The 17,794-nt window shown below is 36.7% G+C and overlaps 1 protein-coding gene across 4 annotated transcripts in view; it reads right to left on the bottom strand.

Moving 5' to 3' along the window:
• The window catches only part of msps (msps cytoskeleton-associated protein 5), a 168,609-nt gene that overhangs the window by 129,425 nt on the left and 21,390 nt on the right, over positions 1-17,794 (bottom strand). For all 4 annotated transcript variants that reach the window (XM_081739143.1, XM_081739145.1, XM_081739146.1 and 1 more), the window contains exons 5-10: positions 16,741-16,912; positions 13,659-13,791; positions 10,545-10,765; positions 8,579-8,773; positions 8,281-8,461; positions 6,580-6,689 (exon numbers count right to left, since the gene is read on the bottom strand). In XM_081739143.1, coding sequence (XP_081595269.1) covers positions 6,580-6,689; positions 8,281-8,461; positions 8,579-8,773; positions 10,545-10,765; positions 13,659-13,791; positions 16,741-16,912 — 1,012 coding nt within the window. The remainder of the gene's footprint in view (positions 1-6,579; positions 6,690-8,280; positions 8,462-8,578; positions 8,774-10,544; positions 10,766-13,658; positions 13,792-16,740; positions 16,913-17,794) is intronic.

Here is a 17,794-nt window from a genome sequence, read left to right as displayed (position 1 = left end):
ACCCCCTCAAAACCGTCGCAGAGACCTTTGCATGGCCGGTTTCATTGAAGATCCACTGCTTTATCAGACCTGTCTGCATCTGGGACATCTGAAAGATTTTTAAAGTGGAATGCAGCACCATCAGAAATCACTGGCACGGTTTAGGAAATTGTAGTCACTTATTTCCATGTATTCGAACCTTTTTCTATAACCTATATTTTCGCTTTTATTCGAGTATTTTTAGAATCTTGGCTATGGCTATGAGTACATGAGCCGAATCGTGTTTTGTCGTCGCTTATTACAAAACTGTCAGTTGTTTCATAATAATATACCACTTCCGTACAGATGGAAATTTGTTCGCTTTTCCGATGATAACTCTGAATTTCACTTTGCAGAATAACAGTCCAGTTTTCAGCGAAGTCCACATGAAATAAAACAGAATTTGTATCTTGAAATTTTATACGATGCTTTTCTTGGATTTTCTTGATGTAGTAATGAATTACAATTCTTACAATTAAACCAGCAACATGCGATACGAAAACAGAAAGTGACACAGTTTTTTAACGAGATCATTGTTTTCCCATATGGCATACGTAACACTTTCATTTTCATCAGGATCAACGTTTATAAGACTCCATACTTATTCTTTCCACTCCAGGACATTCAGCACATTCTTGAAGAAGACAGCTAGCATTTTCTACGGATCATACTACTAAAGGAAATAGGTCACGCATGACAGCTTCAATACAGGCTGCACTTTTGATATATTGCAACGCAGTACCAGCTAATTTAAAATTTGCACAATACACACACCTCCCTCGCAGGTTGCGGACTGGCCCACTTTGGTCGAATGCTGTAAAATTTCGAGTGACCCATTCTTATGCTGGGATTGTTCTGTTTAAAAAGTCCGTAAATTTCTTTGATGCAACGCGTAAGAAAACGTTTTGATTTTTTAACTTTTTGTCCATTTTCGATCACTGTAATGACATCGCACTTATTGGGACTTTGTCTGGAGCATTCCAAATCACTGAGATAATACTTCAGGCTTTTTATAGATCATCAGAATTAATTGGATGGCCGTCCCTCTCGCTATCTGCTATCGGTAAACTTAAAATTTGTGTGTTTCGTAATCGTAATTTCCACCTCAGATTACTTCGGTTTAAGAAAACGCAGGTGCAGGGGGAGGCTTATTTTACTATTTCAGAGAGCCTTTTTGATCAAAATAATAAAAAGCAGACAGGAAAAATTTTTATTCTTCATTTAATGAATATGAACCACAATCATCAAATGGTTGCACTTTTATTGTTTCCAGTGTTGCCAACTGGGACATCAAAGCTAACGAAACTTCCCAACTTCAAAATGCTGTAGTTAATTCATGAAGCATTGCTCAAGAAAGTTCATGTAAAGTTGAACCGTCTGACAAAATTTCAGAATTTTAAAATATGGTATTTTCGAGAAAATGGCGCCCAAAAAGGGCGATGTTTGAAGCTTTGACAATTTCTCTAGTTTTTTGCGACAAAACGGTTGCACACAGAAGCGATACAATTTTTGGGGGGGAAAGCAAGTTGTGACAATCGCCTAGAAGCAATTATTATTACATATGTAAATTATGTACAATCAACTCGATATTAAAATTTGAGTTAGCCAGAACACCATTTCTTTTTTTTTTTTAAATGAACATCTTTACTTCGCGATTCAACCAGCTTCGATCGCAGGTAACGGAAGGCCAACTTTTCTGGACAATAGATCCCGTTTCTTTCTGTCCTCGTGGCCCACACACAGGCTGAGCAATTAACAGTTAAAATTCTCGGAGGAACTGCTAAAACATCCTTTTTACATTGGAAACATTCAGAAACCCTTTAGCTTTGTAAGCATGTCATAAACTCAACCTGAAACGTTACAACGAACTTTTTTTTAAAAGGGAACAACGAAAACCGCCACCACAACAAACCAAGTTGCGAATTTTAAATTTTTTTTAAAGAAAAGAAAGACCTTTTTGTTTATAGATAGGTACGCGCCCTAACACCGAAAGAAGCTACGGCAGTTGCAATACATTCGTCGAACATTACACACGGCCGCTCTACACACACACACACACACACACACTAACAAATATCGACGAATTTATTTTTTTTTTCAAGTGATTCTTAATTAATAACTATGTGCTAGTGCATCGCCGTCGTGGTGTTTTGTGAGGGGCCTACCAGCTAACATTTCCTATTGAATAATATCGTTCAAACACTGTAGACTACATTGATAAATATTATTCGAATTATTTTACTTTAAGAAAAAGTGTTATCAAAAGGCAGAAGTGGTTTGTTGATAGTGGCGGTGATCAAATTTGTTGATAGTGGCAGTGATCGAACTAGTTGATAGTGGCGGTGATCAAACTTGTTGATAGTGGCAGTGATCGAACTAGTTGGTAATCGGTTGATGAATGCCTGTGCTTCTAGTAACAATAGAAAAGGCTGCACATGTTTTGAATAAACAACATAGTGGAAAGTGTCAGACAACTCCATAGGGGAACAGAAGCAAACATCTACATCCCATGGAAGCCCTAGCATATGCTCTGTGAAGAGGCAAATGAGCGACCAGCCGAGTATCCCACCAGGAGATGCACACGTCGGGATCCGAAGTAAGGACTTCAACCATAGAACTGTGACGGAAGCATGGGCCAGATGGAAAAGAGCAGAAGCTAAGTGCAAGCGAACATTTTAACAAGTTTAACGCAAGGAAAAAAGTACGTGCCTGGTAAGGAGCAGTCTAAAAAGAAATGGCGACCAGTTGCAGTGAGAAGGTAGGAAATATAGCTATTTTATTTCTTCCCCATTATGACTCAAGGCCGGACTATTTTGGCAGATGTCATCCGTCGATTTCTTTGCTTCATTCCCCAATCGGGTCGAAACTGTTGGTGTTGTTTGATTCTCCGTTCCCATACGGAATGAACAATTAACGTGCCTTAATTTTCATCCAATAACCACAAATCCAGTTGCATGTCAGTGATCCATTTTATTTTATCGATTTATTTTATTTTATTGAAGAAATATTACATCTTATTGCATAACCTTTTGAGTTCTTAACTCCTTATCATAAACTAAGACTTTCTGTTATATAATTAATGAAGAAAGGGTCAAAATAAGAACCATATTTGTATCGAGTCCTAATATTTAGAATAATATTCATGTCTGTGGAAGTGCAAATTTGAGAGTTGCACTTTGAATAAAACATAAATTCAATGTTATTAGTTATTTGATGATAATTGTTTGGATAGGCACTTTGTTAACGGAAACGAATTGTAGTTGCATATCTGTAAAGGTTTTTGTAAAAGCAAGTGTTTCGGCCTATCGGTAGATTAAATAATATACACAAAAGTTAGGATAATTCATAGATAAGTATCTAATTAAGCGACCCGTTGAGCAGACGGACTCTGATCACTGAAGACAAAAAGTCAACTAATTCAAAGTAATGTCCAATTGATATCCCAACTAATTTGTATCAATATTATATGTGTATTTTATGGCTTGTATATATAGTAATTAACATTGATTTTTCTTTGGTAATTTGTTTAGATAAGAATGAATAATGATTTGAATGTTTATATGTATGAATATTTAGCTATATGATATATGTATATATATGAATATTAAGATCCACAAGTGCACTTCTATCCTAATGTATCCTTTCTATAATTTCACGTTTCCATTCCCATTCGCTAGCAAGTCATGACTTTTAAAGTAAATCAAAATTATCCCATCATCGCTTCTCTACAGTCTTTTCATTTTTTTCTATTCTTTTTTTTTTTTTTTTTTTTTCATTCTTCCTTAATAATAATATCTGGAGGTGATAAATGAACTTGAATTCAAGCAATAACAATCTGTTTGCCACTGTTTAGTCATAAGCAGATAAATTAAAATCTCATTTACTGTTAGAAATTATTCAAAGCATATAGGATAGCAATTCAGATTAATTGTATTTTTTGAGCCTTAATTGGAAATTACTAATAATAATAATAAAAAAAAAAGAACTGCTAATCAGAAGTATGAAATGATTCAGGAAATCACATAATTGTATGCTGAGGTAACAGACTAAATTCTAGACATGGTAACCCCAGCTAGACATGGTAAAAGTTTTTTTTTTTTTGTTTGTTTGTTTGTTTTGACATTACCAGTAATTTGGGAGATGCCTGAACTGACTACCACGGTGATAATTAATTTGAGTTATTTTGAATTATTTCGATTTGATTTATTTCCATTATATCTTTTATTTCAATAAATCAAAAATCTATTGCAGCATTCAGCAATTGAATTTTTATTCAAAAATTCACTTGCTTCTCCAAGTGGTAGTCAGCACAGTCTGTCCCATAAAAACTGCATTAGAGAGAAAATTTTCTTTCAGCTTTGCAGCGTGTGACCGTTCTGTGGAGGTTGCGTAAAACAGATGTTTATTTTGCTTTATTTAAACTCTAATTAGCTGCGCAACTACTTTTTCCTAGCGCCCTGGTAATACCGTTTTGGGGGAAAAGTACGACTTCGAGTTCTGTATATCATTAGAAGTATTAACTTTAAATTTCTCTACGTTTTGTTAATCGCTAATTGAACATTAGACTTGGAAACCTGAGGTTCAAGCCCAGCGGCATTAACTTCAGCTTTCCATGATTTAGCTTACTATCGCACCGGTGCAATCTTCGAAAACAAACCATCTAAAGCCCAGCCTTGGTAGGCAAATATAAATTTACATATTAATTTATTCAGATCTGGCGAACCCGAGCATAATGCATGTCATTATGATAATTATCACATGTTCATATTCAGGAATCGAGGTCAAATTTACATATCTAATAAATTTGACCAAAACCAACCTTTACAAAACTTGGCGCAACCGAACTAGGACCAAAGTACCTATTACAAAGTAACTAGGTCTTATCAACCGTTACAACAGAATTTTAAAATTCGAACCGAAAGTGCTCGAAAAAAAATAGCAAACTTCGACTTTTCAGATAAACTGACCTTTATTTGTTAACTTATGTACAAAAAGATGCGCAAACCAAACTATAATAAAATATAGTTTATTTATATCCCTATGTAGTCCGCAGCAAAAAACTTGCAACATCAGCATGTAAATTTATTGTGAAGCGACGAAGTCTTTTGCTCCCAAATAAATGTGCAGGGGAGGATGTCGAGGTTTCTCCTGGCGTGATTCATGCCACTTAGACGTTATGTTGATCCCCTGCGCTGTTAGGCGTAGTTTCACAATTAACTTACATGCTCATGTTGCAGGTTTTTTGCTGCGGACTATACATACCACAACAAGAATTATAACTCTACCTGTCTTCATAGCTGAATGGTGGGGCTACGAAGTTGACCATTTTCCATGTTTTCTACAATTCATAAATTGTACTCCCCGTCTTTGATAGCCCATTATTTGACGGGAATTTTTTTTTCGACAAAACAAAATAATATGGGTCCCTTAAAAACATGTCTAGTTACTATAAAACAATTTTCAACAATATCTGAGACGGTGATTGTATATGCTCTGCCTGAATTGAAATGGAAGGCACGTTACATACACTAGGGCAGTAGGTGGGGCTGGCTGGAACTGCACTGCTGCCAACTCCATGTATTAAAATTATCGCACACTCTTTATTCTTCTATAACAGACGAAATTTCAAAAATATCAGCCTTGTAACCTTAGTTTCTGATCCTCCCTCGTATTTTCTCAATATTGAAACCTCAAGCTGTAGTAGGTTTCTATCACTACTAGTTTTACGAGAGAAAGATTAGAGTCGAGATGCAATATATATACTAGGAACGCTTATTGATTCCAGAAAACAGCTTCTCCCTACCTATTACCGTTTTTACTCTACAGTGATCAATGTTTTTACTCTACAGTGAAAGTTGTTGACTTCTTCCACTTCCGTTTTCAATAGAGGGTTACGAGAGAAGATGGTACCTATTCTTAAAGTTTACAAAGCTAAATCAATTCAAAACAAACAAACAAAAAAAAAAAAAAAAAAAAAAAACTTTTCTCGCTATCTGCTATCCGTTTTGCTCTATACAAGTCAATATTGAAACCGGAAGTTGAAGCGGATTTCTGCTACTTCTGGTTTTAGTACAGAGTTACGGATGAAGATTGATGTATTCTTGGGACACCTAACCATTTGCAGATAAAAGCGACTCTATCTATTACAGTTTTTGCTCTATAACGATCGACGTTAAAACAGAAAATGATTAATTTCTACCACTTCTGGTTTGGGTATTGGCTCAAAGAACACCTCTGTTCCTAGCTTTTGAAACACTTAATTTTCACCAAATTTGATGACGACTGCTCAAGTAATTCTTGAGATTTTCTCTCCCGGACAGACGGACAGGTAAATATATGAAGGAATTTTGGTAAACGTATCTCCTTAAAAATCAAAAAAGTTGTGGAGAGTGCTGCAAAATTCTATTTTCGGACAATCATACTTGTCTAACAGCCAAAATTATATTCTTGAGCATTCACAGAGCACGTGAGAAAGCACATATACTAGGAGGTTATCTTGAGTACAGAGTTTCTAGTGAATTTTGCATATACAAGTGAATCATATAAATACAATTTACATACCTTCTCCATCTTTAAGTTGTCTACTTCAAGGAACGGCATCATTATCTTCTCACCTACAACTTTCATTGCAGTTCCTAACGCTTCTGCGGAGTTATCTCTCACAGTAGGATCTAAATATAAATAAACATGATATCAGTTTTATTCAGTTTTCGTTCCTTAATTGTAGTACCTCAAAACTAGAAATCCTAGTGAAAGTACTGCATATTATGAACACTCTTTTAACAGAAAAAAATAGTTCAAGTTACATATTAATCTTGACTGATGAGTAGAAACTACATGATTACCTTTTTTGAAAGTATCATTCCTGTATTTACGTGATAAGAAACTTACAGGTGTCAAATAGTTGCTTCAGAATAAGAATCACCAATATAAAATGACTAAAATTGAATGAGGCGATATGCGTATTACTATATTTACCACAGTACTCATATACATTTAAACACACACAAATATATGTAATTAGAAAATAATTTAAAAGATTCTATCCGAATTCAAGATGGCGTATTTTATGGTCTCATGAGGCTTGCTTTCTGTTGCGTAACATCTCTAGACATTACTTCTAATTCTCAAATATTTTAGGGAAATTCTCTTAAAGGATGAGCAAATAGAGGAAATTTACTCAAGAAAGATCCAGAGACAACCGAAATTATATAAACCACAATCTTTTATGATACAAGGTGAATGCCTGCCTTTTAGGGTATATATATAAAAATCAGTACTACACAATGAAAGAGTACTTTTTAAAAATACGCTGAAAGAACAGGACTTTCAAAAATGTAATTTGTGATACTTTTTCTGCATTATTTCTACGTATATTATATTTTCAGAAAGTATAATAATTACTGTTTTAAAAGGCTGCGATTTTCTTATGAAGATTAAAAACTGTTCCGTTTAGCATCCTATATCGTTGCTAGCAACCAAGGTCATCGTAGCAGAAACGAACAACCAATGACAGTTTCCCCACTTGTAGTTACGTCACCTTGGCGGAGATTATTGCAGCCAGAGTACCAAGTGGTAAGGTAGAGAGAGGTGACGTTCGTCCGACTTCATATTCGCGCCCAAACGAAAACAGCAATATGAAACGAAGGACTGCTCTACAAGTCAAGTGTAGCTGGACATTCTTTGATCATATTCATGTGTTAATATGTAACATGTAACATAGTATTAATTACCAATTTGTGCCTACTCCTTGTGATAGAGGATGTAAGTATTCCATGTAATATAATACAGTTCCTTGCTTGTATTTCAGCTCTGTGACTGTGATTTTAAGAGATTGCCTCTTTGTGATTCTTTGTTCAGAGCACATGGCTTACAGCATATTGAGATGCGTAGTTCTATATGATAGTATAAAGTATTTCAGTCGTAATTTTGAAGACTATCTGTGATGCTGGTATTATTCATAACTATCATCGAAGTTGCTATTTGAATGCCGTCTGTGTAGTTATCGTGGAAGAAGCTAGTACGAAAGTTATAACTTGTTTCATCGCCAACCTTCGGGAGAACGTACAAATAGCGACTACTAAATTATGGTGTTTGCTCCATTTAGGACCAACCGGCCTAATGGAATAATCATCATAAATTTATTCTCTCAGACCGAAATTACTTTACGCAGTCAAGAAACGACACCAATTTATTTCTGAAGGTATTCTATGTAAATATGCAACAAGTGTAACAGTTGTCTGTTATGGATTTAATATTTACCTGACTCATTCAAGGTCTTCAGTAACGCTGTTGTATAGACTTTAAGTAGCTTTTTGTTTAACATCATAGGTGTACATTTGGTGAAACATCTAGCTAGGAAAGAGGCCGTTTCCGCTTTCACTGTTGGATTCTTGTTCTCCAGCGCAGCCAAACAATCTTCCTGAATTGCCTCAATATTAGTCTGTAGAAAAAAAAGATTGCATCAATTGCTTTATGAAGTACCACGTCATTATTACATGAAAACTAAAGCTAACGAAAGCAGAGATTGTATTTTTATTGATGTTTTAACAATACTTACACTAATGTAGATGGCATCTATGGCTTCACGTAGAGCAGTGACAACGTTCTGCTTTTTCTCTCTGAACTTTTCGAGCACACACGGAATGCAGGATGCAGCATACGGTTGAAATCTCTTCTTCAGACCATTTGCCAGGCCAGCCAAACATTTCCCAGCAATTGCAACTACCATTACATTCGTGTCTTTGGAAATAATCTGTAAAAAGACAACAGAAAATGGTCAAACAATGTTCATTGGTACTTAAAGGACTTCGGAAAATATTAGAAATAACACGGATCTAGAATATTTACCTGAACAAATAGCCGGGATACATAGTAATTGCTGATATATATTACAAGGTACATTATAATTTAAATGTATAGTCAACTTTGTCATGAAGTTGTATTTTTAATCAGTTTCACTATGCGCTAACCCCTTTATCCATGACTTCTAAAAACTGCCAAAATGGACAAGTGTGTGAAGGTTCCTGCATATCTGTGGAATCTTTCTGAAAGAAAAGTAAACAACCTCACTTCTGAAAACTGTAACGAACTAGGCATCATGCCGAGAAAACTACGATTCACAGATTTAGGGTCTTGTCAATATTATGTACTTAGGTTTATGCTGTTCTTATGAATTTTGTAAATAAACATTAATAAAACTGTTCAATTCATCTGTTTAAGTGTGTAAGCTATGTTTTACTCCAAAAATTGGTTACTGGCATTAGACCGATTTCAGTGTACGTATCTTCAATGACGAAATTTAGTTGACACGCTTAGTTTCCTTCAAAATATAAAATTCAAACGACTAACTACGGAATAACAGCAGCGAACAATTTACTGGTATGCTTCCACAAACATGTAATAAAATTATGCAGGTAGCGAAGTTCAACGCACTGCTCCGTAACTAGTTTTAATGTTCATTTGCAACTACTGAAGAAAAGCAAAATAAGAAAACTAGCAAAACCAAAACTGGATCAAAAAGATGAGATCTTGGCAAATAATTAGTTCTTGGATTAGGAGCCACACATTTTTGAACGACCACTAAATCCAGTTTTCATATTTCCTACGGAGTAAGTACATCATACTAAGTTAATTGATAGTTTGGGTTTTGCTACACTATACAGGGTTTTCATAAAGTATGGACGGATTTAATTCGCTTATAATTTACATAAAAATGCTCATATTGAAATCAAATAAAGTGCAAACGGTAGCGGAAGAATTAAATTTTTACCTGTAATCTGCACCAGCTCAGTTCATTCACCGCCACACCTCCAACTGGGCGCCATTTACGTCCACACATTCGCGTAGGCGGCGCTTGAATCCACTCACAGCGTTCCGTCGTGTTTGATCCGAAATGCCAGCCACAGACGCCCTGATTTTGTCCTTTAAGTTCTCCAAACCACTTGGCTTCTTTGTATAAACTTCCGTTTTCACATGACCCCAAAGCCAGAAGTCGCAGGGGGTAAGGTCGGGTGATCTTGGCGGCCAAGCGGTCGGGCCACCGCGGCCAATCCATCGGTTAGGGAATTTCTCGTCAAGGAACTGTCTCACCTTGATTGCTTAGTGAGGGGGTGTCCCGTCCTGTTGGAACACGATGTCGTTCTGGATTCCACGTTCCGGAATGAGGTATTTTTAACAGTCAACATTGAAACAACAATGAAAACAACAATGGATGGAATTTGGTAAGAAACTGACCCTTGCCCTCCCTCTCCCTCTCTCAACGTGTTCAGAGTTGCCGCTTATCTAACAGTGTTGCCAACTAAAAATTTAATCCTTCCGCTACCGTTTGCACTTTATTTGATTTCATTATTAGCATTTTTATGAAAATTATAAGCAATTTAAATCCGTCCGGACTTTATGAAAACCCTGTATATAGTTCTCCTTATATAAAGCCTACAAGAAAATTTTTGATTGAAATATATTGGATCATTTGATGAGAAAAAAAAAAAGATAGACTCAACAAATTTATATTACGTAACTATTACCTTTTTCAAAGTCTTGACAAGTTCCCCATAGTCTCCGCTTTCAAGTTTTGGGTTCTGAACGAGTTGCTCCAAACATTCCATCGCTTCTTTCCTTTCTTGCCATTTCTTAGCCTCGACTTTCTCGTAGAAATCTTTTGGCAGTTTCGACAAAATGTCCACTGGCTCCATCAATTCGTATGGATCGATCTCCGGAGCACCGTCCTCCTCGTCTTCGCCGCCATCTGAAACATTTTAACATTTGCCAAATTATTTACTCTTAAAAACAATAAAGACCAGCAAATGCAACTGCACCAACGGAGTATCGAGTGACCGTTCATAACCGGTTAACATTCTTTCATCGCAATTATGTTCCAAGTTAACACGGATATTCTAAACTTCTCTCAAGTTATTATTATTAGTATTAATGCCAAGATGAGACTTGGCAGAATGAGGGTTGGCAGTGGCGCCTAAGTAGCACAAGACATGTCATTTTTGATAACTAACATTACCATGGCGTGGACCGGCTGAGAATAGTTCATTTTGGTGAAGCATATTTTCAAAAGGCTATACTAACCACAATGCAGCGGCAATTCCGGACCCATTTTGAAACAGATCGACAAGATTTCCAATAGGACATTATTATGGGTCAAAACGTTTCAGATCAACAACTTACTAAAACGACCACCGGTAAACGGCGCAACGCAGTTCTAGGATGAATGTTTCCCGAGTGCCTCATTTCACTACTTAAAACTGTATGGTTATCTTTCGCACCAAATTAGCCGCCTTTTCATTTTTGAGATATTTCGCTCGTGGCAGTCATGATACAATTAGCAGTGAGATTTCAGCAATACGAGACGCAATATCTATGCACGAAGTATCTGCAGAACCTCTGTATCAAGCTTCACTATTATATAGGTCATAAAAGCACGCATCGCATCTGGATATTGTCTTTAAAACGAAATGATGACAAAACTGTAAATATTGTTCCGCATGACGAAATAAAAATTTAATATTAAATCTCTTTTGCCATCTTAAATCTTTTCATCTTAGTGGTACAGTCCGCAGCAAAAAACCTGCAACATAACGTGTACGTTTATTGTGAAACGACAAAATCGTTTGCTCCAAAATAAGTGTGCAGGGGAGGACATCGAGGTTTCTCCTGGCGTGATTCGCGCCACTAGACGTTATGTTGATTCCCTGCGCTGTTAGGCGTAGTTTCACAATAAACTTACATGTTCATGTTGCAGGTTTTTTGCTGCGGACTGTACAAATATAGTACCACGTTTCTTCTGTGCTCATACGTGTAGTCATACATTTTTTATATCTCCTCTTAAAACGCAAAGCAGTTCTACTCTAAACGTTCGAAAGGTAGAACTGCATATGCAATTGACTGAAATAATTTTCTATTACTCATTCGTAAGTCTGGTTTGCCGAAGTTCGCTTTGTATACAGTAAGTTGAAAGAAAATAAATTTGAGCATTTTTCTACCTTAATACCGAGAGGAAGAAACTGTTAATTCTGCTTTAAATTACAGACATCTTTTTGGCAAACTCTGAATGTTAAGACTTGACCAACTTACAAAATGTTCCTTTTCATCTCTCATCATTAATATTTTCAATATAAAATTACGTAAGTCAATAAGTCAGTCACATTTGGAATTGTTAACAAAGTTACGAACCAAATACAATTTTACGCTTATATAATAGTTACAAACAATGGGAAATATTTCTGAAACCTAACTTGTTGAAAAATAGGCGATTGTGACGATCGGACACTAGTACAAAACTTTGACGATATAATAACTTGTCCAGCACCAGCAGTTATAGAAAATTCCCAATATTAAGACACACACATTATGACATATGTTACTAGTTATAGTAGTCTATTTTAGGTAGTTTGCTAAGAAATTATAATTGAAAAAGTAAACCAAGCAAAGTAGTAAAAATAATATTACGATAACTACTTTCATGGATTCATATAAAAACTTCTCTTTCTTCAAGTGGGGACTACTCTTATTAATCAGAATGATGTTCTACGGATCAACTACTATAATTCTCTTCTAAAACAAATTTATGTGTTACTACCAGTATTTATATATTTTTAAAATAGTGTTACTCAAAATTCTCTCATTTCTATATTTCTGTTAACAGAAGAAACCTTTTATTTAAAGTAATAATTCAAGGCTATCAAAGAGTATTTTATAATTATACATCCACGTAAGCTATTAGAATTTGTTTAATTTTTACGCTATTAAAGCATATAATTTATATCTGCCTGAGGTCCCCAACTATGATCCGTGATATTTATTCTATTATTATTACACGGATCACCAGCTGAATTAGAGACAGCAGGATCCCTGCAGAAACCCGCCCTATAGAGGCTCCAGTATCCGTGCCAATGTAGTGTGTGATGGGCAAGACGAAGGACCTGAGTGCATTTGACCGTGGTCAAATCGTAGGAGCCAGACGACTGGGTCCCCTAACACGTGTGACACGGTCCCTCACAGGTAAACGCCACCGCGATCTTCTGGATGACCATGTTCTGTCATTTGCTCAGCTGATGAACATCTTTCAGCAGGACAATGCGCCGGGCCACCATGGCAGCAGACTGGTTTGATGAGCACTACTCTGATCTAGCAACACTTCCCTGCCATCACGGTCACTCGACCTCAATCCCATCCAACATCTAGAACGCCATGAAACGACGCCTTCGGGCTGTGGACCCCTCTTTCGACCAACCTGCGGACTCTGTGGGAGACTTTTGCAGCAGATATGGACTGAAATGTCACAGCAACACATCAGACACCTCGTGCAGTCCACGCTGCGGCGGGTAGCCACCATTATCAGAGCGAAAGGTAGTGCTACATGGTATTAGGTACGTGTCTAATTCAACTGATGATCAGTGTATTATTATTATTAAAATTCAATCCAAGATGATCACGAAGACAGACTTCGAGAGAACTCTGCAGTCAGCGGATCAGTTTGGGAAAAGGTGGATATGTGATATAAGAGGAGTTCAAGCTGTAAATTATGATTGATTCGAAGCAATAATAAGTAATCTTTCGTTTAAAAAAGAATGTTATTTTTCTGAACTTATTATTATTCAGCATCTTAGATAAGGCTTATTTCAACGTACCTTCTTCCGCTTCCCCGCCTCCTCCGCTTCCTGCGGTTGCTCGCATCTGTTGCTGTTGTTGAGATCGAATGTATCGGGAAGGAACCGCTTTTGTTCCTTTGATTTTCTCAAACTCAGCTTCCAATTCCGTTACCTGAAAATATTAACAGTTCAGAGTTAATAATCAGTTAAGACCGGATGGGGTTAGGCGCTAAAAACATCGGGAATAGGGAGACAAATAAACACTTATAATTTTTATTATTATTATTATTATTATTATTATTAAAAAAAAAAAGATAGGCATAAAATCCAACTCGAAATAATGAATATAAATATACAACATGCTAAAAATAAACTTAGATGATGAATAGTGTTCAAATGATCTAAAATTATTCGATTCTTGTTTGTAACGAACGTCTTTTGAAGAAAGAATTAATTTATTTTATGTCTTTCTAACAAATAAACAATTTACATCACTTTATGTAACTCTATATAATCCAAAGCTTTTCAGTAGTTTACACATAACAGCCCGAGAAAATAATTATTCCTCATATGAGTATATTGATTATTAAATAAACTGGTGTGCAAAATTTATGGACAACAGTAACTTTCGCATGTTGTTGTCACACCTATGTGGCACAAACTGGTGAAACTTAAACCATACATAGAAAGTAGTGCACAGTATGACACAGGAAACAATAGAATAAACCCGTGATTAAAACAACAGATATTGCACTTTTATGCAGACTTGCCTTTGGCTAGCTGAAGGTCCCCCCCCCCCTCCCAAACCCTTGCGTTTTCTGCCTACAGTCTCGCACCTCATAAACCCATGATTCTACCGAATTTTAAGTTTCTTTTCGTATTTCAACTACCTAAAAAATAAGATTTTGTACCCCAAGAAAACGCTCATTTAAATAACATGGAGATCTTTCATTCATTTCCCTTTTAGACCCTCTAAAAACTAAATATATTCAGTTTTGGCAATTTTTCTGTAGGTTATTCCCGGAAGGATACAATCATCCCAAATTTCATCATTGCAGACCAAGGAAGTGCCTAAACATTTTGGGATGTAGAAAATATCCCTTCTAAATAACATGGGAAGGATTTTTCAGTTCCCTATAAAACCACTCCTAAGTTTTATTTTTATTATTATTATTATTTAGGATTGAGATTTCTGGGCTTTCAGCATCTAAGGCCATTCAGCCCGTGACGTTCTGAGAGATGACGTCCATCGGCGAGCACACTATCCGGGGAAAGAGAAGGAAGGAAGCGGCCTGGGACCTATAAGTTAGGTACCACCTCGTCATTTTCCTGGTGTGAATGAGGAAAATCCAGGAAAATCTCATTCAGGGTGGCTGGCCTGAAAAAGCGTTTTACACTTTATCGACCGAGTTCCCCCACCGGGAATCGAACCCGGGACCGCTCCCATCGAAGGTGAGAGCGTTAGCGACTACGCTACGCGGGGCCACTATTATTATTATTATTTACTTAGGTAACGATAACGAAAACGCATAAGTTATTATTTGAATTTCAGGTACCTAAAATATGAGATTATAGGTCAAAAAAACGCCTATTTAAATAGCATGAGGAATTTCTTCATCCCCCCCCCCCCTTTAGACCCCCCTAAAAATTAAAAATATTCATTTTGGCAATTTTCTTGTGGGTTAGTCTCGAAAAGCTACAATCATGCCAAATTTCAAGTTTCCACGTCAACCGGAAGTAGCCGTTATTTTATGTCAGTGAGTGAGTTCATTTAAGTTTTTATATAGTTAGAATAACTTACACTGAAGGCACTGCGACTCATGATGCCTCCCTGACATTACAGGCATGAAATGATCCTTAAAAGGGTGTGTGATAACCATGGATAGTGCGATGCATGCTCTACTACATGCGCCTATGTTGCTTACAAAGTTGGTAATGAGTTGTTGTGATAGTGACATTGGTCCACCAGCGCTGTTGACAACTGCTGGATAGTTCTTGGTGCATCTGGACGTGCTGCAAGACGTCTCCCCATAGCATCCTACACGTACGCGATGGGATTCAAGCCAGGGAAACGGACTGACCAGTCCATTCAATAAATATCCCCTCGTTCCAAGAGCTCTGTTGCTTGCACTGTTCGATGCAGTCATGCATTATCATCCATAAAGATGAAGTCGGAGCGGATTCTACCTCTGAAAAGATGTATGTGAGGAGAAGTATAGTGTCACAATAATGTTGACCGGCTAGTGTACTCATCCAAAAATTTGGAGGTCGGTATGCCCATGCAACATTATCCTTTTAACACAAAAACAACTGGATCACCAAAACGATCATATTCTTGAGTTAACTGCGTGTTCCCACCTCTCGCCAGATGACTGTATGTTTAGTACCACTACCCAAAACTGAGTCTACTTTTATTTGAAAAGAGAACGCAATCCATTCCTTCTCGGTCAAATCCTATGTTCTTGGCATCACCATAAATGCTGCCGCCAATTTGCGGATGTCAACGAGACACAACGTAATGTTCATTGGGCAGACACTCCATGCAGTGGACGTGCCACTGTGAAGAATGAGACTGGGCGCCTTACAGTCCTGTTCAATGTGTTTGTAATTACACCTGGTATTTGATGTCGGACTCTTCTTGCCTGTTGCATAATGTAAAGGTCGTCCGCTGCCGTAGCTGACTGTGGTCGACCATCACATTTCCTTCGCACACCATTGCCTACGGTTTGGAATAATCTCATGCACGCGAAACAACGCTGTGGGCACTACCAAACACTCGGTACACTTCATCCTTCTCCCAGTTAGCGATAATTCTTTCCTGAGTGAACTAAATTTATACCCTATACGAAAGGTCTCGAAAAAATTAATTAGTTCATATAATTTTGTTAATTTTGTGGATACTATCTAGGTTACTTTCTACATTTCTTATATTCTTGATTATCTTTAACATTATTCACTAAAATTCAAAAAGTGGGGCTGAGTTTAGCGAAGAGCCTTAAAACTAAAATTCCAGGCTCATTTTAATTAACAAATACTTGTGCAAATAATAATCACAACTGTCCTAACCCTTTCATTGAAGCTTGAATATTACACTTACTTCTTAACATCTTGGGCAACTCACCTGAACGGGTTTCAAGTTATTAAGCTGTGGTTTCAAAGCGTCACCGATCCACCTATACATCTCCACTACCATAGCTTTTCCGCTTTCTCTAACTCCTTTATCTCGATCCTCCAGAAGAGCAGGCATCTTCTTCAACAACGGTTTAATATTTATTATTTTAGTTCCAAATTCCCTTTGGAAGGAAGGAAGAAAAATAAGCGTTAAGGGAACGAAAATGTATCTGATGAAAAAAGTGACAATTATACTTTTCACTGTAAGAATTCCAGATCTGTAACCAATGTTTTAGTTAATATGCATCATAGTATGTTGGTTCTGAATATTTTCTCACTTTAAATATATGTAATGTCTAATTACAGTTACCCCAGAAATCTAATACACAAAGACTGAAACCTTGAATGACTGGACCAAGATTCGAATCAGGGATCTTCGGCATACCGTGTCGACGCGTAAACCACTATGCTAATCCCCACCATTCTCTCACTCCAGACGTGGAGAGCACCGACTTCAGGAGAGAGAGTGTGTGCTTGTTCTCGGAAGTGAACTGGTTAACGGATTGGTATGGTATGGCGAAGATGTCGGATTCGAGTTCCAGACCAGTCATTTACTTTTCCACTCTTTGTGCATTATTAAATTCACATCTACAGAGGATCTGGTGTGTACAAAAAGTCGGTTGCTTCCTCCTTTCATTAAAATACCGCGGAAGTCTGTTTCTTCTTTTCTTTACTAGAACCAAACACACAGCACAGAATGCAGTTTTTTTTTTTTTTTTTTTTTTTTTTTTAATGACTATCTAAAAATTTTGTCTTATTGTATTAACACTATAATACTTTTACATTTTTGAAAAATGTTCTAGTTTTTCAATAGTAAACAAATTTCTATTCATATTAGGGTAACTAGTTTCTTCATTTCAACAACAATTAATTTTAAAAAATGACATTTCTAGTTTTACGTCCCACGTTTAAGCCCTTTACGCTAAATGAAACGGATTAATGAAAGTGAATTATGAAAAAATGAAATGAAACTTTTGAGTTTTACGTACCATGATTATGCCGGT

This window comes from Thermobia domestica, chromosome 14, assembly GCF_964235325.1.
Source record: "Thermobia domestica chromosome 14, izTheDome1.hap1.1, whole genome shotgun sequence".
Lineage (NCBI taxonomy): Eukaryota > Metazoa > Arthropoda > Insecta > Zygentoma > Lepismatidae > Thermobia > Thermobia domestica.
This window is presented reverse-complemented; position numbering and strand designations above follow the sequence as displayed.